We start from the raw sequence: 20,545 nt of genomic DNA, 5'->3' as shown, positions 1-20,545 counted from the left end.
GGGAATACAGAGAATTGGAATGGGGCCGAAGATAAATGTGAAATAAACTCATCTGAGAGTGACTTTAAAAGGCTTAAAGCTAACGATGATCAATCTGTCTTTTCTTAATATGAACACATGCTTATTCAAGGATGCTGCTGTCATGACGTATCAGCCCATTTCAAATCTGAGCTTACAAGTAAACAATACACGAAACCTCATTTGTGTGTGTGTGTGTGCGTCTGTGACCGTGTGACTTAAGTTAGCTGCATTCTGTAGCTATAAATAGTGGATTATCAGCTGACTGCAGAGAACCAGGCGGCATTAGAGCTCAGAGAAAAAGTCCCTACAATAAAATCACTTTTAGAAATAAAGATGTTTAACAGAGCGATACGGACTTTTGAAATTAACAAGGTTTTCTTTAAAAACCACAAACTGAGACTGAGAGATTAGAAGCGAAGTGAATGAAGGAGGGATATAAAGGGAGGAAATAATAAATGTATCTGTATATCTTATATGGCCACTCAGTTACCTGCAGTCCTGGTGTTGGGTGTCAGGGCCTCCACAGGCCAGGGGGGGCTGGGGGAGGACTGGGGGAGGACTGGGGGAGGAGGGCCACTCTAACTTTAGGAGCCTGTGTCAGTCCAGATGCCACCAGCTTCAGAGCAGACGACACTGAGCAACGGAGGTAAGAACACAACACACACACACACACACATTAATGAGCTGCTTTAAATCAGTCTGTGTGTTTGTGAGAGCTCTCACACCCCTGATGTGTTACCGTATTGTGGTGGTGTTGTGTTGTTTTAAAGCTGGAAGGAGTTTTGTCTCTGTGAGCTGCTGCTCTCAGGCCTGACGGCCTCTGAAGCAGCTGTCACCTCGATAAAAATAGATCCACCGGGAGGCCTCTTAGCTCACACAACTAGGCTAACAAAGCTGGAAATGACACTGGATATGTTCAGATGTGAGGAGGAGCATGTTGCTGTTTTTGGCTTTGTGGACTTTTGGTCGTCAGACTGCCGTCAATAATGTCTCTGAATCACTTTGATACTGAAGACGTCTTACCTGGTGTTGTGGACAGGTGGGACACCTCGGGTTAAAGGATGCTAATCTGTTCCTCCTTGTTCCAGAGGTCTCTCCAGCGGGAAGGGTTGCCATGGCGTCAGATAGCGGGAGCGAGGAGCGCAGGGATCAGAGGGTACCTGAAGGAGACGAGGAGGAGAGCAGCATCAGAGGAGTCCAGTCTCACTACCTCCGCTGTCCCTCCCCCAGGTAGGAGGCCGCCCTCACCAGGTGTGCCCCTCCCCTGAGGTCATCATCATCTTTCTCCTCTCCCCCTCTCAGCTTCTCCTCGGTATCCGAGTCCAGGTTTTCCACCATCTCCGGCTCGGACGCTGCGAGCATCTTCATGGAGCCCATCCACCTCTCCTCAGCCATCGCTGCCAAGAAGATCATCAACGAGGGTGAGAACTACAGCAGCGCTGACCACAGCCAGGGATTTCTGTCAGCTGACTGGACCAAAGTCCTTCCACACAGTTCATCTTCAGCACTCTTCACTCATACAAATGCAGCAATTGGTAGAAGAAATTATTTCAACATCCAAATTCAACTGACACCCTTCAATTACAGCAAAGCCGCCTTTCGTTACCAGACGAAGACGTTTCTGTTTGGAAGAGCGGAGTCTGACTGATTGAGGAAATTAGTGTTCATGACACAACAGTGATTAGCTGCTGCTTCAGACGCCTCCGCTGTTACAGCTTAATGGACGATACATGTTTCATCTGCAGGAGTGCTCTGGAGCGACAGATCGTACCGCGTCTTTCTGGTCTAATTCCTGAACCTTCGATCTAAACAGCTCCTGGAGTTTTAAGGCTCTGCTTCTTTTGTGTCTTAAATCACTTCAATCAGCTCAGCTACAAGTTGAATTGATGAGCTCCCCAGGAAATGAAGTTACATTTTGTTCCTGGAAGCTGGTTGTAAACAGATGATCTTTGTTCTCCTCAGAGCTGCCGCCTCGAAGCGTGTGTGCCGAGTCCATCCCGGAGTCCATGCTGGAAAGCGCCGAGCAGCTGATGGTGGAAGACCTTTACAACCGCGTCAGGGACATGATGGACGACCGCAGCCCCTACAACACCCCCTGCGTGCTCGACATCCAGAGGGCCATGGTGCAGGACCGCCTGGAGGCCCCGGTCAACCCTGTGGATGAGGTGTGGCCCAACATCTTCATAGCAGAGAAGTGAGTCTCCACATGGACGCCATCTTTCCTCCATAAATGAACCCTGTGGCCTTCGTTGAGCTTTCTAAAGTCAGCTTTTGTTCTCAGATCTGTTGCGGTCAACAAGGCTCGACTGAAGCGAATGGGCATCACCCACATCCTGAACGCTGCCCACGGGACAGGCGTCTACACGGGTGAGTCCTTCTACGCCGGCATGAACATCCAGTACATGGGCATCGAAGTGGACGACTTCCCCGACGCCGACATCTCGGTGCACTTCAGACCCACCGCAGAGTTCCTGGACGAGGCTCTGCTGACCCACCGAGGTGAGTCCGGGTCACCGTCTGCCTCAGCTTCCTGAACCTCTTCCAAGGATTTAAAATTCATCTCTGATCTCATTAGCTGTTTGTGGCACTGGAGACAGAAGTGGCTTGTTGCTGATTTCTGTCCCTTTAACCATCTCATGACTGATCATCTAAGTTAGATTTCCGGTCACATTACTTCAATCATCATGTCAACAATGTCCCTCAAATGAAATCCTTTATTTCTCCAGCTCTCCCTCCTCTCCCATTTTAAAGTTGTGCCTCTCTAATTGTTGACTTAACAGTGAACACTCCAGTTCTAACTGACCAGATTTAGCCCAAAGCAGATTCTTTCTGTGAGGTCAAAGAGTGATGAAGTCACAGATCACAAACAGCTCACCACTAATGTCTCTGTCATCTGAATTTCTGAGAAGCATTTCACAGATCATACAGAGAGCTTCTATGTTCCTGATCTAATGAGAGGCACCGTGACTTACACCGTCTCTTATTCATTGTTAAAGCAGCTGATTCAGTTGCCTGAAGCAACAACTGTGGCTGTCTTCAAATAAAAACTTCCTACAAAATGTACAAAAAGTTTTTATGAATTACAGATGAAGCATTCATATACAGAACATTAGCATTGGCAACACTAACATTTCACTTTATATTTTCTTTGCTTGTAGGGAAAGTTCTTGTGGTTTCTATGATGGGCGCCAGCCGCTCTGCCGTCCTGGTGGCGTCCTACCTGATGATTTTCCAGCACATGACCATCATGGAGGCGCTGACATCCATGAGGAAAAAACGTGCCATCAACCCCAACGAAGGCTTCCTGAAACAGCTGCGCGAGCTGAACGAGAACCTGATGGAGGAGCGCGATGACGACGACGAAACGCTCAGCCAGTGCTCTGTGATCGACGCTCGCACTCGCGCTCGCATCTTCAATGAAGACGTAGATGACGACGACGATACCGATAAAGAGGAAGAGCAGAGTATGGTCGGGGTGAGAGCTCAGTCCATCATGATGGAGGAGGAGGAGGATGGAAAAAGTGTGATGAGCAGCATCGCTTCCTCTGCAGCTGCTGTAGCGCTCAGAAGCGGGCTGATCGGAGCACAGAATGGGCCAGAGCAGGAAGAGCTCATTCTCCCCGAACAGGAGCGCAACGAGGACGATGACGACGGCCTTGACAGCATGATCCACGAATGGCAGCGGAGAAATGAGAAATACCAAAGTGAGGACTGGTGGGAGGCGCAGCTCAACAGCGACGGTGAGGATGAGGAGCCTCTTCTGGGCTCAAAGACGACAAAGGAAGGTTTGGATGCAGACGTGGAGAGCGTCACCAGCGAGGACGTCCGAGCCGTCAAAGAGCGGTTGAAGCGTCGCAACAGACGCCCACCTTCAGATGCGATGTCCACCTCCAGCTGCACGAGCTACTCTGATCTCTGGAAACAGCGACTGAAGGAAATCGAGGAACAAGCCGCCTCTCGTTACCGTAAGAAAGAGGAGGACGAAGGCAGCGAGAGCACGGCGACAGAGGGAGGGAAGAAAAACATCAATGACGAAGTGGAGAGCATCCTCTCCGACACCAGCTCCATGTACAACTTCTGCCAGAAGAACAAGGAGAAGATGACACCGCTGGAGCGCTGGCGCATCAAGAGGATTCAGTTTGGCTGGAACAAGAAGGACCATGAGGACGGCGGACAAAGCTCAGTGGGAGATGGAGAGAGTGGTGACGGCGACGGAGAAGCAAAGAGGCCATCATTCCAAGATGTCAACCTCACAGCGTATCAATCATGGAAGATGAGGCAGCAGAAACGTGCCGGGAAGGACGACACAGACGAGATCTTAGAGCTGAGTCGAGGCGAAGACTCGGCCACGGCCAAAAGGAGGCAAAGACGCGAGGAGCTGCTGGAGCGTTCGAGGAAAACCTTAGAAGAAAGTCAGTCCATGTGTGGCTGGGAGGCCGACAGCTGCGTCAGCGGCGCCACCATACCGCTCTCCGCCTTCTGGGCCGGCGCCGGGGTCACCGGCCCACCGAGTGTCGCCAATGACGACAACATGTCCATGCTCAGCGGCAGGTCGTCCGTCATATCCTCCGTCTCACAACCTCGTAGCACAAGATCGGCACAATCTGCAGCGCCGGTTCCTCCCATCCTCCCAGTTCCGGCGGTCCCAGGCCCAGGAGGAGAACCCATGGTCAACCTGGCCAGCATCCAGAACTGGATCGCCAACGTGGTCTCTGAGACCATCAAGCAGAAGCAGAGCGAGATGAGTCTGCCTCCTCCATCTCGTGCAGGATCCGAGCTGAGCTACGGCGGCGCAAGTCTGATTTCAGGCAGAGGGGCAGATGAAGACAAAGCCTCCCTGTTGAGCGGCGCTTCCTACTCCGGCGCTCCGTCTCCGGGTCACGGCCGGGCAGCGTCTGTCCTGTCAGCCGGAGGAACCAGCAGCATCTCCGGTCTCACTGGGAAAAGTTCAGCTCTGGGCTCCACCCTGGGCTCCAGAAAAAACAAGATCACCACCACCAGTGTCCCCCTCTTCAGCCTCTTCCAAGACCAGGTCAACCTGGGAAAACTGGACGCCTACGACAAGGAGGTCAAGTCTGAGATGAGGGACAAGATGGCCACCTATGAGAAGAAGAAGATCCTGGAGGACAACAAGCGCAGCACTATGTACAAGAAAAAGAAACCGAAGGAGGATGAAGACGAGGAGGAGGAGGAGAGAAAGAAGAAAGAGGAGGAGTTTCTTGAAGAGACAAAGAAGAAGGAGAAGCCCAGGAGGACCTTCGGCCTCTCTGGCTGCCTGAATTTAAACCCAGCTCTGGAGAAAGATAAGAACACCAGCGTCGACGACTGGCTGAGAAGTGTCAGGCCTCCTCCCAGGAAAACCTCTGACGGCGCCGATGGCAGTCTGTCAGAGGATCCGTACGACGAGCTCGACGCCTCTGCGTCTGAGTTTGACTTTGCAGCTGACGAAGACGATGAGGAAATGTATGGCTCCAGATACAGATCGAGGCTACGGGAAGATCTGTCCAGTGAGGACGCAGGATATTCCTGCAATGGTTTCACGCAGTCCTATGGCTACGGCCCGGCGGCGAGGTCGTACAACGAGACCGACGGCGACGTCTCCACCAAGAGGAAGTTTGGATACCGCTCACAATATGAAAGCAGCGAAGCAGAAGGGAGAAGCAGCAGGAGGGACGAAGCAGACGAAGAGGAGGATGACGTCGCTGCCTTCATCGCCCAAACCAGGCAGAGGATCCGAGCTCGGGCGGCCGCAGAGGCCGAGGACGATGAAGTGCTCGCTGCTTGGAGGTCACAGCAGGAGGCCAAGTCACAGAGTCGGCGTGAATCTTAAATGCCCCTGATCAGAGGGGTAGAAGCACCTTCAGATGAATGAGAACCAGCTTAGTGCACACTGTTTTCATACAAGATGTAAAGCTCCTGAAAAGAGAAAACTCAATCCTGTTTGTACCGTTCCAATATTTTATTATTGCATTAAATATTATTAATTCTCAGGTTGGTTTGCTTGTTTTGTGCTTTTAGTTTCATCTCAACTCTTTTCCGCCTCTTTTTCCATATTCACAAAGCACGTCTAAATGAATTACATTCTTAAATGCCATCAGTTGCTCACTCTGCTGATGTGTGTGATGTGTTTGTGATGTCGGGCTGCCCTCTGGTGGACTACGTGGGATCCTTCTGATGGAGAGTCACTGACCTTTTGTTGAACTGAGGGGACTCCAAACAACAGAACAGGACAGACCAGGACTGAGGAACCAGGCTCAGAGTGATGAGGACATCTGTCCGGCAGCAGCTGGACTGGAGTCAGAAAACAGGTAAGAACCTGAACTGGGTGGATCTTTTCTAATCTGCATCTCTCCACTGACCTGCTGATGGGCGGAGATGATGATGATGATGGACAGCAGGTGTGAACAGCTGCTCCGCCTACTATCACACACACCAGGAAACAGAAACCAGTTGACGTCATGTCTCTCCATGTGAGGCTGGAAGCTCAGAGCTTATTGAGGAGCTTTAACATTCCACAGCAGGATAAACCAACGAAGCTGTCCAGAGCCGGAGAAAAGCTTCAGCCAGGAGCAATCATGAAACATGAAAACATATTTACACATTCATTACCCCCCGACCTTATTCATATCATTTATCTTCATTATTTCATTTAAGCTTGGTTGAATGAGCTTCTGAGCATGTTGATTTAGGCCCAGAGAGTTTATCAGAGTTTTTTTTTTAAGTGCCAAGAGTGAAGGAGAAGGTGAGATTAACATGTCAAACCTGAGTCTGTTCACATGACGCAGGAAACGTGGCCTTCAGGTCACCGGACTCTGGATCAAAGTGACGTGTTCTGTCTTTCTGCCAATCAGCATCGAAGAAATCCTCCCCGAGAGTGACGGATTTTCATAACACACTCAGCAAGTGTGTTCGGACGGATGCAGCTTCATCCCGTCGCTCTGTTTGGGCTCAGGATGGCGAGCTGGTGGACGTCCGCGGACCAGCTGGACAGTCTGGACCTGGAGGACAACTCCCTCATGTCCTGGGTCATTCAGGCTGTCGGGCTGTTTGGAGACATTCTGTCTCTGGAGGACACGATGGAGCCAATGATGTCTGAGGTCAGAGGTCAAACTCTGGACCAACAGGAAGACAAAGGCGAGACGGAGGAACATCAACACTGGAAAGAGAAAGAGGAAGTGTGTGGAGAGAAAGAGACTGAAAACAATGAAGCAAAAAGGGAGGATGGACAGGAAGAAGACGACGAAGGGATTGGAAAGGAAGGAAGGAGTGGTGAGGAAGAAGAGAAACTAAAAGATAACAAGGAGGTCAGACGGACCGATGAGGTGGTGAAAGAAGGTAACGATGAGACAGAGGAAGAGATGAAGGAAAACATTAAAGAGGACCGCGTAGAGGAGGAGACGATGGGAGGAACTGAAGAGGAGGAAGAGGAGAGAAGTGATGGAGAGGTGGAGGGAAAAGAAGAGACAGAGAGAGAAGAAGAAAAGGAGATGAAAGAGGAGCCAACAGCACCTTCATCACATCTTCAGGATGGAGCCATCAGGGGGGAGGAGGAGGAGGAGCAGGAGGAGGAGGAGGAGGAGGAGAAGGAGGAGGAGGAGCAGGGTGATCTGGAGGAGGAAGAGGAGGAGCAGGGTGATCTGGAGGAGGAGGGTGATCTGGAGGAGGAAGAGGAGGAGGAGGAGGAGGAGGAGGAGGAGAAGGAGGAGGAGGAGCAGGGTGATCTGGAGGAGCAGGAGCAGGTGTCGGCCAGCTCAGCTCAGTCTGGGATGGACTCCCAACTCGTCTCAGCCCACGGCCGTCTGCTCTCCAGCACAGCAGATTCAGGTAACATCGGGTTTTTCTCCAACATAAAACTGTTCACACTGATTCGACTCCAGATGTGTTGAGGTTCATTTGAAAAGTTGTGTTTCAGTGTAAATTGATAACGTGAAAGTGAAAGCAAACTGAGTGATGAAGAGTCAGTTTTATAATCAGGTCTTTAAATGCACCACTTTGATTTGGAGCCAGATTCAGGTCAGAGTCCACACAGATGACACTCACACACCTTTATAACGATGAAGTTGTCCAGCTGCAGGGCCACAGGCATCAGGCTGCAGGACGGAGAGGAGACAGGAAGACTGGTCCGGGACAGAGATGGAGGCAAAAGAGGACGGCAGCCGTCCGTCATCCAAGTACAAAACCGTGTCCTACAGGAGGATCCGCAAAGGAAACACCAAACAGAGGATCGATGAGTTCGAGGCCATGACTAACTCCTGATCACAAACAGCTGAACAATAACTTCATCTATCATTCTCTGAACTGACTTCAGTCTTATCGTGCACCTTTCTGAATAAAACCTTCTGAAGCCATCAACTGAAATCAGTCCTTTTTTATCATGGCCGGGCCACGCCCACCAAAACACCATACACTGTATTTAATTTATGTAGAATGAAAGACATCTGGACCTGGTTGGAATGAGACAGCTGTTGGGGACGAGGAGGACGGTGTGCTGACCTCTGCTGCCAAAAATGAAAGGCTAAGCAGGCGAACATTAACTTCACCCCGACTGCCTCCAGCTTCTGTTTTCATGTCCACAGAGAAGCTGCTCAGTCAACATGAGTCTTTTTCCTCAGCCTCAGAAAGTCTCTGCCCTTCAACCAACAAAACAAGGTCAGATCCTGATCTGGGGTCAGAGGTCAGTTTCAGACAACACAATGAAACCGGACCTCCACCTCCCAGCCACGATGTCCTGGAAAGGTCCAGTGAGGCAGATTCAGCTGGTCCTCCCTCTTCCTGTCCGTCTGCGTGGGACCAACAGCCGGACTCATGGGCACTGACAGATCAGCCTGCAAGCAGCACCTCAAAGTGCAAGTAAATAAAAGGTCCAAGGCAAAAGTGGGTCATCTCTGTCCAGACTGGTCTCAGGTCAGATAGCCGTGGTGGGAAAGATGCCAGATGCAGATGCAATTCAAAGTTGACTTCTCTCATGCAGCATCTTTCCTGTCCTGATCTGTCCAGATGAATGAATCACACCCACCCTGAACGATGGCAAAAATGACTGGAGGAACGTTTTAATGATCCATGTGATCATCACAGATGATAATAAAAACTTGCTACCTCTTTAAATCTCCCCTGTGATTAAAACAGATCCTCCTTTCAGCCAATCATAAAGCTGTGAGCTGCGGGACGGACTCATATGTGGCAGCGTCACCGCAGCGGCCCCTCCGTCTCCCCCAGGATGCTCCTCTTGCTCGGCCTGGCCGTCGTGCTCTCCGCCGGCTGCTCCATGGAGACCAAGCAGACCTCCGCGCTGCTGGACAGCGGGGAGCAGTGCTCGGCCTGTGACTTCCGGGAGCACAGCAAGCAGATGAGGCTCCACAGCATCAAGTCCCAGATCCTGAGCATCCTGCGGCTGGAGCAGGCTCCCAACATCAGCCGGGACATGATCCGCCAGCTGCTGCCCAAAGCGCCGCCTCTGACGCAGCTGCTGGACCAGTACGACCCGCGGGTGGAGGACGAGGACCACGCCACGACGGAGACCATCATCACGATGGCCACCAAGCGTAACTAAACTCAGCCTTCAAACTAATTAACGTCCTCATTTAGCTCGGGATCTCATCCAAACGTCGCGCGTAAAAAGGCGAAATCCGCGCGTAAAGTTAGTTTGTGAGTACCAACCAGAGAGCCAGAACCATAACCTTCAAATTCAGCTGACCAAAGAGCAGGTTATTTTTTACATCTGTGGCTCTTGGAAACATTCAAACTAACATTATTACAGAAGGCATCAGCATTTTAGCACAATCCAGAGTCATTGTTTTATTAATGAACAAACTGGCTTTGACACTTTAGGAGAGCAAACTCCAAAGCTTCAGTGACTAAATAAGCCTTGTTGTCCAAATAAACGTGGATCCAAGTCTGACCATAATTCAGCTGTTTCCCTCTTGTTGGTGCTGCTCATCTTCAGGGGATCATGAATGTGTATGACAAACAATGTGATGAATGTGAATGGTGTCTTCCAGCCAATCCGACGGCCCAGGACGAGCTGTCCTCCTGTTGTCTGTTCAGCCTCAGTCCAAAGATCCAGCCCAAAAACATCCTGAGCGCCAAGCTGTGGGTCCACCTGCGGCCGGCCGACATGGTCACCACCGTCTTCCTGCAGATCTCCCACCTCAAACCCGGTAAGGAGGGAAACAACACCCGGGTCCGCGTCCGCTCCCTGAAGATCGACACCGACGCCAGCGCCAGCTCCTGGCAAAACATCGACATCAAGTCTCTGCTGCAGGCCTGGCTGCGTCAGCCGGAGACCAACTACAGCATCGAGATCAACGCCTACGACCCCAGAGGAGAAGATCTGGCTGTCACCTCAGCAGAGCCTGGAGAAGAAGGACTGGTGACTGTTCAGTCTTTTTGTTTTTTCATCATTCAAGTGTCTTCTCCACAAAACACACCTAAACTTTTGGCTTTCGTCTGTCAGTCATCTTTAAAACTTCCTTTCCAGCAACCGTTTATCGAGGTGAAGATCCTCGACAGCCCCAAGAGATCCCGTCGTGACTCAGGCCTCAACTGCGACGAGGAGTCTGCAGAGACGCGTTGCTGCCGCTACCCGCTGACCGTGGACTTCGAGGAGTTTGGCTGGGACTGGATCATCGCGCCCAAACGCTACCGGGCCAACTACTGCTCGGGGGAGTGCGAGTTCATGCACCTGCAGCAGTATCCCCACGCACACCTGGTGAACAAGGCCAACCCGAGGGGCACCGCCGGGCCCTGCTGCACGCCCACCAAGATGTCGCCCATCAACATGCTCTACTTCAACCGGAAGGAGCAGATCATCTACGGAAAGATCCCGTCCATGGTGGTGGACCACTGCGGCTGCTCCTGAGGACGCCGGGCCTGCTGCAGGACTTAGGTGTGATCTGAGAAGCTCAATTTCTAATGAAAGTGATGCAGTTTTCTAATATTATGTCAACAGTAGTTTCTAAAAGATGCCAATGAGCAGAATGTCATTCAGAGGAGAAATGGAGGGAGAACAGAAAGTAAAAAAAAACAAAACCTGAAGAGTTTAACTCAATGTTGGAAATGTGATGCGAGTTAAATTAAGTTCAGCTGGTCGGTTTATCACCGTCTCCTTTGATCCAGTGTTGTTCTAAAATAATCATTCTAGCTGCTTCACGGTATTGTTTGGAGGTTGATTCCCACGCAGTGTCAGCTGAGCGAGGACACCGCAGAGTGTCAGGATGTGAGTTAAGCTGGAGGAACCCTTCAGCTTTTCACCGTCTGCTAACATCTTCTCCACGTGTATCCAGAGGACTGATTCTGCTGATTTCCAGTTATTTATCCACTGTAACATAAAACACGATAGACAGACTGCTGCTGCTTCCCGTCCTCCGTCTTATGAAACGTGTCCCGATTTGAGCCCTGACCAGAACAAACCCCGCAGGCCATCTTCCATGTGTGCCTTTATTTTGAAAAACACGAACTGCATGACTCTTTGTCCCAACACTTGTTTGCAAACTCCTCGCTGTGACCGTTTCTCCAGAGCGGCACGGCAGCGGAGAGAGGAGAGACTTTTTCTTTTCTTTTCTCTTTAGGACGCCGTTGCAGGACGTGGACAAATGGACGCTTGTATTGGACAGAAGACACATCTCAGCATTGATGCAACGGCAGGCCTCTGGTCTGACCGGGGATCTTAGTTTGTCTCATCTGAAAGCATCAAACTCAGAGCTGTGATCCCAGCAGGACGTCTGATCTCCAGCTGAAGCTCGCTGCAGATGTCCTGACTGTTGTTGTGCTTCACGGGGGATTTTTTGACCCACAAGTCTTTGCTGTGTTGTTGGAACAGAACGTCCACGACTGACACAGATTCACGTTTGTGAAAATTTTTCAACTGCACGTCAAATTGCTGCAGATGCACAGTTGCAGGATAATATTGAAGTTTTTTGTTTTTGTTTTTTTGCTTTTCCTGCAAAAATGTGTCATCTGAATTCATCTGAAGTTTTTATTATTTCATCATCATCTTTTTTAGATGAGGCACAAAGACAAAAGGAAAAAAAATCTGATTGCCAAATTATCCTCAAGAGATTTCAAATCTCATAAAATGATTAGAAATTTATGATGATGGATATTTAAGGTTTCAGAGATAAATGTCCTGAAAGAAAACAAATGGAAGAAATTTTTTAGGGTGGAAATTTTTTTGTGTCTTGCATTTGTTGCCATTTATCTCGACGCAATCAAGATAAAATTTGGCAGTTACGAAAAGAAAGCTGATGGAGGAGATTAAAACAGGAGTTTATTGTGCCACGTGGGTGTAGCATAGTTAAACGGGGTTTAAGTGTTCTTTTCCCCAACATTAGAGCAGCCGAGGTGAAACATGAATAGTACCTTCTGTTCATGTCTAGATGAGTTTGCAAATAAATATTTGACACAGCAGCACAAGCAGAATAGAAACTGAATCTAAAATACATAAGATGAAATAGAAAGACTATACACGATAATAATACCCACATAAATGTAAAAATGCCCAAAATAAACTGTCCCATTTCTATCGTTTCTATTTAACGTGTGCAAAGCTTTTTCGGATTATCATCACTAATTATTGCATTAATAAGAATATTTGTTGTTGAATATGTATTGCTGACTAACAGTGGCGCACTTCTGAATAAAATACTTGAAAAGTAGCATGTTTTGTCATTTTGATAAATATTAAGTGAAACATTTCCTGATATTACTGATCATCTTTCAAACATTATTATGTTTGGGGTTATGGTTTTTATTATTATTTGGAGTAGTTTTTGGTCAAATCTGACTCATCTAAAGCTGATTTCGTTATTAATCACAGGATGTTGTCTCTTTATAAGTTCAGTTTCAGATGTAGACTTCAGTTTTTGTTTCTTTACTTTCTCTTTCTCTGAAAACACGTGGTCACCGTCTGCTCTTCTGTTTGGCAGATCCCCTCCCCGCACAACTCGGTCTTATCTTGACTTCTAATGATCCAGAACTATATTTCAGACACGATCCGGAGCCTCCGAAGATAAAGACGAAGAAGTCGTCTGTCTGTTATTTTATTTTGTCTGCTTTTAAGAAGTTCTCGGTTAAAACGGAAAATATTCTCAGTGTAAACGGGGAGGAGTGTCAGTGAAAGGAACAGCCACCGAGCTCTCGCCCTGATTGGCTGTGGTAGGTAAAGGGGCGGGCTGTGGGGGTGAGTCCTGAGCGCTGATTGGCTGACGGTGTTTCCGTACGGGGGGTTCAGGGACAGTCGGCAGTTCGGGCTGTGCCACTGAGGAGATCCGTCCAGAAGGAAAGCGGCTTCCCGTCCAACTTCAAGTTTCTGCTAAATATAAGGTGGGTTCGACACTTTACTGCCTCGGTTTTGGCTCCAAACACGCCCGTTCTCCTGCCTGCACACTCCTTTTCCCTTTTTTAAAACTCACCAAACCTGCTAACACAGCTCAGCCGTTAAATTTGACGTAGCTAGCCTGAAAAGTCAACAACAACAACACAACTAATGCGACTTCCACGTCTTTCCTGCTCTCCAGCTCATGATGAGTGTGAGTCTGTGCTATGTGCTGAACTCACCTGTGTTGTGTTGTGTTGTGTTGATGGCAGCAGAGGAACAACATGAAACACTCGTCAGCTTTAAATGCTTCTGCATGTTCAGTCCTGTTTGTTGAGCTTGATGCAGCCGCTGGAGGAGAAAATGAAACTGATGGAGTTCTTCAGCCTGCCATGAGAGAAAATATCAGTCCAGTTCACATCATGTTTACCTTGTTTTTCTGGAACTCCTGAACTGTACACAGGAACCCATTGTGGCTCGGCCTGTCAGATTTGAGAAGCATTGACCCAGTTTCTAATGAGAATCATTTTCTCTGAGCAGAAATGAGTCAGGGTGGAGGAAGAGGAGGCACTCCCTGCTCAACACTAATGATTTCCCAGCTTCTTGCGGAACAAGAACAGCCAAACAAACCTTTGTAACCTGAAGTGTGCCGGTCTCAGAGTGCATGGGTAACAGAGAGAAGTGACCAGATGCATACCAGTAAAAATGGAGGAATAAGAAGTTGAATGTTTCAGGAAGTTGGAACACCAAAATATTGAAATGCTTGAGTGTTGAGAAACATGTAAAATGATGCAATGAAGCATTTCAAGAAACAGGTTTAAGATAAGTTTTGTTGCTCAGTGTGTATATATACTGATATTAACAGTCAGTGTGGTCTTGGCCCTGACAAAAGACGATGGCACAGTGGTGCCAGCTACAGATGCTGGACAGTAAGTACCTGGAGCAGGTGGACCAGCTGTATGATGACTCCTTCCCCATGGACATCCGACAGTACCTGAGCAGGTGGATCGAGAGCATCGACTGGTAGGAGACAAACACCTCTCACTGTTATCTGCCATAACTTCACATTCATCATTTCAAACCTGCATTTTAAGTCTATTGAAATTAACTGAAAAGACTCATTATTTATAGCAGATGATTAATACATTTCTGTTAATTGCTCATGTTTGCATTTTGAACACCTGAGCATTTCGGTTCATGAAGGAAATAACAATGGAAGTCATCCTCCACATCCTCAGGGACACGGTGGCGATCCAGGACTCACTGGCTACGGTTCGGTTCCACGATCTTCTGGCTCAGCTGGACGACCAGCACAGTCGCTTTGCCCTGGAGAACAACTTCCTGCTGCAGCACAACATCCGCAAGATTAAGAGGAACCTGCAGGTGAGAGCCAGAGCTCATTCTGACCCTCAACCCAGAGACCGAGCAGTTCGTACCTCTGGTGACAGACAATGTGCTCCCCACAGGATCGGTTCCAGGAAGATCCAGTCCACATGGCCATGATCATCTCCAGGAACCTGAAGGAGGAGCAGAAGATCCTGGCCAATGCAAAGAGCACAGAGGTAAAACCTACAGCTCAGAGAACAGCACACTTCATGAAAAACATCAATCATTATTAAAAATGGAAATTGTCAGTGATGATGAGGAAGTGACAGCCCTGTTGAACCTTCACATCTGCAGCAGGAGGGCGAGGGCGCGGTGTCGACCATGGTGGTGGAGAAACAGAAGCTGGACAATAAAGTGAAGGAGATGAAAGATCGACTCCAGGTACAGGATCAGGTCTACACCGGAGGAGTGACTTTTTTTTTTCCCCAGTCAGAAATCTGAAACTGTTTCCTTCAGATTGTGGACCAGAACATTAAGAACGTGGAAGACCTGCAGGACGAGTATGACTTCAAAATAAACACACTGAAGAACAGAGGTCAGGAGTTTGATTTGAACATCTGTAATAATATTTATCAGTTTGAAGCTGTAGTTGTGATCTCACTTTCTGTTTCTGCAGAAAATGAGATGAACGGCATGACGCTGAAGGACCTGGAGAAGGAGAGGTTGGTGATCTCTACGATGTGCTATGAACTAAAGGCCAAACGACAGGTGATACAAAGAATCCAGGACTCCTGGGAAGTTTGAAGATCAAAAAATTGTCTTGCTGACCTCTTCATATTGTCTGCGCTCCTCATCAGGATGTGGTGACACAGCTGTTGGACCTCCTGAACGTCACCAACGCCTTACTGTCGGACCTGATCTCCGAGGAGCTGCCGGAGTGGAAGCAGCGGCAGCAGATCGCCTGCATCGGAGGACCGCCCAACGCCTGCGTGGACCAGCTGCAGAACTGGTGAGTCCAATCATACATTCATCTTCCTCACTTCTTCTCCCTACTGCTGTCCCCCCTTGTTGCCTTTCACTCCTCTCCTCCCTTCCAGGTTCACAGCAGTAGCAGAGAGTCTGCAGCAGGTCCGTCAGCACCTGAAGAAGCTCCAGGAGCTGGAGCAGAAGTTCACCTATGAGAGTGACCCCATCACCCAGAAGAAAGCATACCTGGAGGCCCGAGCTCTGGAGCTCCTGAAGAACCTGCTGTCCAAGTACACGATTAGTGATTATCAAAGAAGAGATGGATCACACCTGTAGGGTAACAATCACACTGAACCTGCATGTGTGTGTGTAGGTCTCTGGTTGTGGAGAGGCTGCCCTGTATGCCCACCCACCCTCAGAGGCCCCTGGTGTTGAAAACAGGAGTCCAGTTCACAGTCAAACTGAGGTGAGTTCACTTTCAGACATTCTTTTCTCCTTCTTCCGTGGTCGACTTCCTGTTTCAGCTTGCTCTGTCTTTCTTCAGGTTCCTGGTGAAGCTGCAGGAGTTTAACTACCAGCTCAAAGTCAAGGCTTTGTTTGATAAGTAAGTGACGTAACACAGGTTCAGACAGGACTCAGCCTGAGGCTGGTTGAATTAATCTGTTTGTCTTCCTCCTCTTCCTCAGGGATGTGACGGAGAAGAAAGGGTACGCGTCATATATATCATAAATATCATAAATCACGTCTCTATCTGAACCTAAATGCTCAGTAAACGCTCCTAATGAGTTTTCACTGATCAGGTTCCGGAAGTTCAACATTTTGGGAACAAACACCAAAGTGATGAACATGGAGGAGTCGAATGGCAGCTTGGCAGCCGAGTTCAGACACTTGGTGAGAGTCTGATCACACACTGATGTTTTAGCTGTTTGAGAAGCAGAGATGTTGTTTTTCACTGCTGTTGTTTTTCACAGCAACTGAAAGAGCAGAAAGTAGCTGGAAACAGAACCAATGAGGTAAGAACTCACAAGAAGGTTATAAAATGTTCGGAAGGAAGGAAGTACAGTTGTCCAGCAGAAACTTTGAGATGCCTCCTGATCGGTGGGTTTCAGTTTCATCATGGACAAGTTTATCATAAGAAAGAGCTCATGTCTTCTTGTGTGTGTTCAGGGTCCTCTGATCGTCACAGAGGAGCTTCACTCTCTCAGCTTTGAGTCCGAGCTGCAGCTCAACCAGTCAGGACTCGACATCAAACTGGAGGTTTGTTTTGTTGTCCGTCCAACGTGACTTTCAGAAACACTGCGTGGTGTTTTATTTCAAAAAGATGTTACCGTGTTTGTTGATGCCGTCGTTGTAGGCCATGTCTCTGCCAGTCGTGGTCATCTCTAATGTCTGCCAGCTGCCCAGCGCCTGGGCCTCCATCCTCTGGTACAACATGCTCACCACAGAGCCCAAGGTGAGGACACCCACCACTCCACTGTCCCAGTCAGACCAGCTGATGGCACTTTTGTTGACTCTGGTTCCCTCTCATCCTCAGAACCTCAAGTTCTTCCTCTCTCCTCCGCCAGCCAAGTGGTCTCAGCTGTCTGAGGTTCTCAGCTGGCAGTTCTCCTCCGTCACCAAGCGAGGCCTGAACCAGGAGCAGCTCAACATGCTGGCCGACAAACTGCTGGGTCAGGAAAACCCCACAGACCCTGAACACAGCACGGACACTTAAAAATCCTCACTTAGTATGAAACTGAAAATTGAATGCTTGTGTGCAGGAACCAAAGCCCAGAGGAACCCAGAGGGACAAATCCCCTGGACCAAGTTCTGCAAGGTGAGAATGGTTTGATTTCACAGGAACGAACTAAACATGAACACTGAAGTGGTTAGTGCAGAGCGGACAGGTTTAATGTGGCTCCTGGTTGTGTAGCTGCTGCCCCCCCCAAAAAAAAACAAAAAACACACTAACTGACATCTTGTCAGCAGCAGAGTGCCAATGAGAAAGCTTTTCCCTTCTGGTTGTGGATCGAAGGAATCCTGGATCTGATCAAGCGACACCTACTTCCCCTCTGGAATGATGGGTAAGTCCAGAGCAGATTTCTGCAGCAGCAGATGAGTGTCATGCAGCAGAATCAACATGGTGTGTGTGTGTGTGTGTGTGTGTGTGTGTGGGGCAGTTCCATCATGGGCTTCATCAGTAAGGAGAGGGAGAAGGCTCTGCTGAGTGATAAGTGTCCGGGGACCTTCCTGCTCCGCTTCAGTGAGAGCAGCAGAGAGGGAGCCATCACCTTCACCTGGATCGAACACGACGTCCACGGTAAAGCTGCTCGCCACACACCCAAAGGAACCTGCTAACCGCTGAAACACCACCATCACAACACTGTCTCTCCACACAGACAAGCCCGTCTTCCACTCGGTGGAACCGTACACGAAGAAGGAGCTCGGCGCCGTCTCCCTGCCCGACATCATCCGCACCTACAAGGTGATGGCAGCAGAAAACATCCCAGAAAACCCGCTCCGCTTCCTGTTCCCCAACATCCCCAAGGACAAGGCCTTTGGGAAGTACTACCCCAAACCCACAGAGAGTAAGACCACCTGCCCCGCCTGCTCAGCCACCAACCAATCACATCTGTGTTCTGAGCCTAATCCAGATTTGTTCTGGCTTCAGCTCCGGAGCCGATGGACGTGGAGAACAACGGAGAGAAGAGCGGCTACATGAAGACGGAGCTCATTTCTGTTTCTGAAGTGTAAGACGTGATGCGTTTGATTAGTCAGTCACTTCCTGTCCGCAGGACCACATGATGTATTTCCTGTCTCTGTCCGGTGCAGACACCCGTCCAGGCTGCATGACAACATGATGCCCATGTCTCCTGATGAGTACAGAGTGCTGGAGCAGTTTGTTAGTCACAGAGACATCGATGCTGTGGTGAGTGCCACACAAACAAAGTCACACAACGTCCCCTACTCTTCTCTGCATTTTCGCTTGCTTTTCTCTGTAAATCTGTTTGTGTTTTGTCTCGTGCTGCTTCAGGCATCAAGCGATCTGATTGGATTTGGGCAGTTTGACATTCAGGTAGATGCAGCTTTAACCTGTGCTGTGTCTCAGTAAGTCAGCTGAAGGCTCAAGCATACTGTTTCATTGTCTTCCACCAGATGAACTCTGACTTCCCGGACCAGAACTGAAGCCTCATCGTGAACTGCTCTGAGTAGACTAACACCCCTTTGGACCAGGAGGGAGACTGGTCACTGTGAATTGTGGTAAAAATCATACTGTCGTCCTTTTGGCATCATCTGTTCTTCATGAAACACAGTGCTTTGAAAAAAAATCCTGTTCGGATGGAGCTGACGTCAACCAACACTTTATTTTTGTACATATTTTTTTTTTTGATGTTTGAGCTCAATAATAATACTGCAAACCCTCAAATTAACAACAATAAATAGTCGCTTGTTACCATGGCAATTGGAGATTGTGTGCTTTTTTGTAGCTTAGTGTTGAATCAATCAGCTTCCTGTTGACTGAAGCACTAAAAACCTTCAGGTCCAGATCTAGACCAGTTTCCCTGAAGTCCTGGACCTGGTCTGAACCAGGTTTAGGTCAAGTTAACACAGGACCCAGCAGAACAATGTCCAAAACATCCCCGTGTGTCCCTCCCAGAAGGCCTCCTCACACCATGTCGTCTCAAGGTAAGACAATCCACAGACCTGATCCCTCGGACCACCTTCTTCTATTGGTGCCGGTCCTGCTCCCGCTCCAGGTCCCGGTCCCGGTCCCGGCCCTGCTCCTGATCCCGATCCCGCTCCTGATCCCGCTCCAGGTCCCGGCCCTGCTCCTGCTCCCGCTCCAGGTCCCGGCCCTGCTCCTGATCCCGATCCCGCTCCAGGTCCCGGTCCCGCTCCTGATCCCGATCCCGCTCCAGGTCCCGGTCCCGCTCCTGATCCCGATCCCGCTCCAGGTCCCGGCCCTGCTCCTGCTCCCGCTCCAGGTCCCGGCCCTGCTCCTGATCCCGCTCCCGCTCCCGCTCCAGGTCCCGGCCCTGCTCCTGCTCCTGCTCCCGCTCCAGGTCCCGCTCCCGCTCCAGGTCCCGGTCCCGCTCCTGATCCCGCTCCAGGTCCCGGCCCTGCTCCAACAGCAGGTTCAGCAGGACGTCCTCCGGTCGAACCTGGTTTGAGTGCAGGAAGTGTTTAGACGGGAAGACGCGGTGAGACTCCACGTGGCTACCTGTCGGTTCACCTGAGACGGTTCCGGTCCACTTGAACCGGCAGGTGGTACAAACAAAGGCTCTATTAAAATGTTATTTGTATTTTTTCCTTCCTTATTCTTTTTTAAAAGCTGCCTGTCGCTAACAGTCCGCAGTAACATGGACAGTTGTTCTTATTAGCATCGCATTTCAACTTACCTTTCTGGGCCACCGTCGAAGCCCCGCCCCCTGCTTCCGGTTCTAGAGCTAACCAGGCTAATCAGGCTAACCGTCGGCAGCTGAGCGGACTTTTATCGGAGCAAAGGACGAAACAACATCCGGTAAATATAAACAACACGAGAATTATCACAATGACAGCTGTTTTTTGTCTTTTTAAAAATACACAGATTAATGTCATAATTCATCAGAACTAAACACGCTGACTGACAGTTTGTTATTTCCTATACATTTTCTGAAACGCTCTTTATCTGTAAATAAATATCCAGAGCTGAACTGTAGAAGGACGCCGTAAAACATTTAGTTTAAAGACCTCACTGTGAGGAAGAAGAGCTGGCTGACGAAATCAAACTGGAGATTCAGTTTTTGTCTTCAGTATTCCTGTTGAATGCGGCTAAAACAGACTGTCGTGTGTTCGGTGCTGGCAGAATCAGATGTTGGACTCTGGACCAACAGGTCGTTACACGATCTGCTCATCAAGAAGTTCATCATCCTTCAGTCTTTTAGATTCTCATGTTTCAGC

At 49.2% G+C, this 20,545-nt stretch overlaps 4 protein-coding genes across 12 annotated transcripts in view; 3 read left to right on the top strand and 1 right to left on the bottom strand.

The window, feature by feature from the left end:
• The window catches only part of cybb (cytochrome b-245, beta polypeptide (chronic granulomatous disease)), a 33,179-nt gene extending 17,161 nt beyond the window's left edge, over window positions 1–16,018 (bottom strand). The window contains exons 1-10 of the mRNA XM_029519621.1: window positions 14,515–16,018; window positions 14,271–14,353; window positions 13,576–13,720; window positions 8,066–8,207; window positions 6,784–7,177; window positions 6,381–6,557; window positions 6,212–6,312; window positions 1,270–1,418; window positions 1,045–1,181; window positions 512–654 (exon numbers count right to left, since the gene is read on the bottom strand). The gene's annotated coding sequence lies outside the window, so the exon portion shown is untranslated. The remainder of the gene's footprint in view (window positions 1–511; window positions 655–1,044; window positions 1,182–1,269; window positions 1,419–6,211; window positions 6,313–6,380; window positions 6,558–6,783; window positions 7,178–8,065; window positions 8,208–13,575; window positions 13,721–14,270; window positions 14,354–14,514) is intronic.
• Window positions 578–6,011, top strand: dusp27 (dual specificity phosphatase 27). The gene is made up of 6 exons (XM_029519503.1): window positions 578–667; window positions 1,110–1,251; window positions 1,324–1,442; window positions 1,984–2,215; window positions 2,303–2,520; window positions 3,180–6,011. Exons 1-6 carry the CDS (start codon window positions 628–630, stop codon window positions 5,849–5,851), a joined length of 3,423 nt encoding a protein of 1,140 aa, XP_029375363.1. The 5' UTR covers window positions 578–627; the 3' UTR covers window positions 5,852–6,011.
• Window positions 9,239–10,879, top strand: LOC115054422 (growth/differentiation factor 8-like). The gene is made up of 3 exons (XM_029519667.1): window positions 9,239–9,563; window positions 10,020–10,390; window positions 10,499–10,879. The coding sequence occupies exons 1-3, from the start codon at window positions 9,239–9,241 to the stop codon at window positions 10,877–10,879; spliced, it is 1,077 nt and encodes a 358-aa protein (XP_029375527.1).
• stat1a (signal transducer and activator of transcription 1a) lies at window positions 13,252–19,067 on the top strand. Of its 9 annotated transcripts, none has more exons than XM_029519560.1 (25): window positions 13,252–13,341; window positions 14,226–14,356; window positions 14,572–14,716; window positions 14,800–14,895; window positions 15,017–15,100; window positions 15,176–15,254; window positions 15,336–15,427; window positions 15,517–15,668; window positions 15,757–15,915; window positions 15,999–16,091; window positions 16,170–16,229; window positions 16,312–16,332; window positions 16,426–16,516; window positions 16,597–16,638; window positions 16,793–16,882; window positions 16,980–17,078; window positions 17,160–17,295; window positions 17,386–17,441; window positions 17,591–17,688; window positions 17,785–17,924; window positions 18,004–18,192; window positions 18,276–18,354; window positions 18,437–18,533; window positions 18,639–18,680; window positions 18,761–19,067. In XM_029519560.1, exons 2-25 carry the CDS (start codon window positions 14,229–14,231, stop codon window positions 18,788–18,790), a joined length of 2,298 nt encoding a protein of 765 aa, XP_029375420.1. In that variant the 5' UTR covers window positions 13,252–13,341; window positions 14,226–14,228; the 3' UTR covers window positions 18,791–19,067. The 9 variants fall into 9 exon arrangements, with proteins under 9 accessions (XP_029375420.1, XP_029375429.1, XP_029375411.1 ...); XM_029519569.1 differs by having other exon boundaries at window positions 15,014–15,100; window positions 17,597–17,688; XM_029519551.1 differs by having other exon boundaries at window positions 15,014–15,100; window positions 17,594–17,688.
• Window positions 19,068–20,545: the final 1,478 nt, after the last annotated feature.

This window comes from Echeneis naucrates, chromosome 2 (genome assembly GCF_900963305.1).
Source record: "Echeneis naucrates chromosome 2, fEcheNa1.1, whole genome shotgun sequence".
NCBI classification, from domain to species: domain Eukaryota; kingdom Metazoa; phylum Chordata; class Actinopteri; order Carangiformes; family Echeneidae; genus Echeneis; species Echeneis naucrates.
Note: the sequence above shows the minus strand (reverse complement) of the source record. Positions and strands in the feature narration are given on the sequence as shown.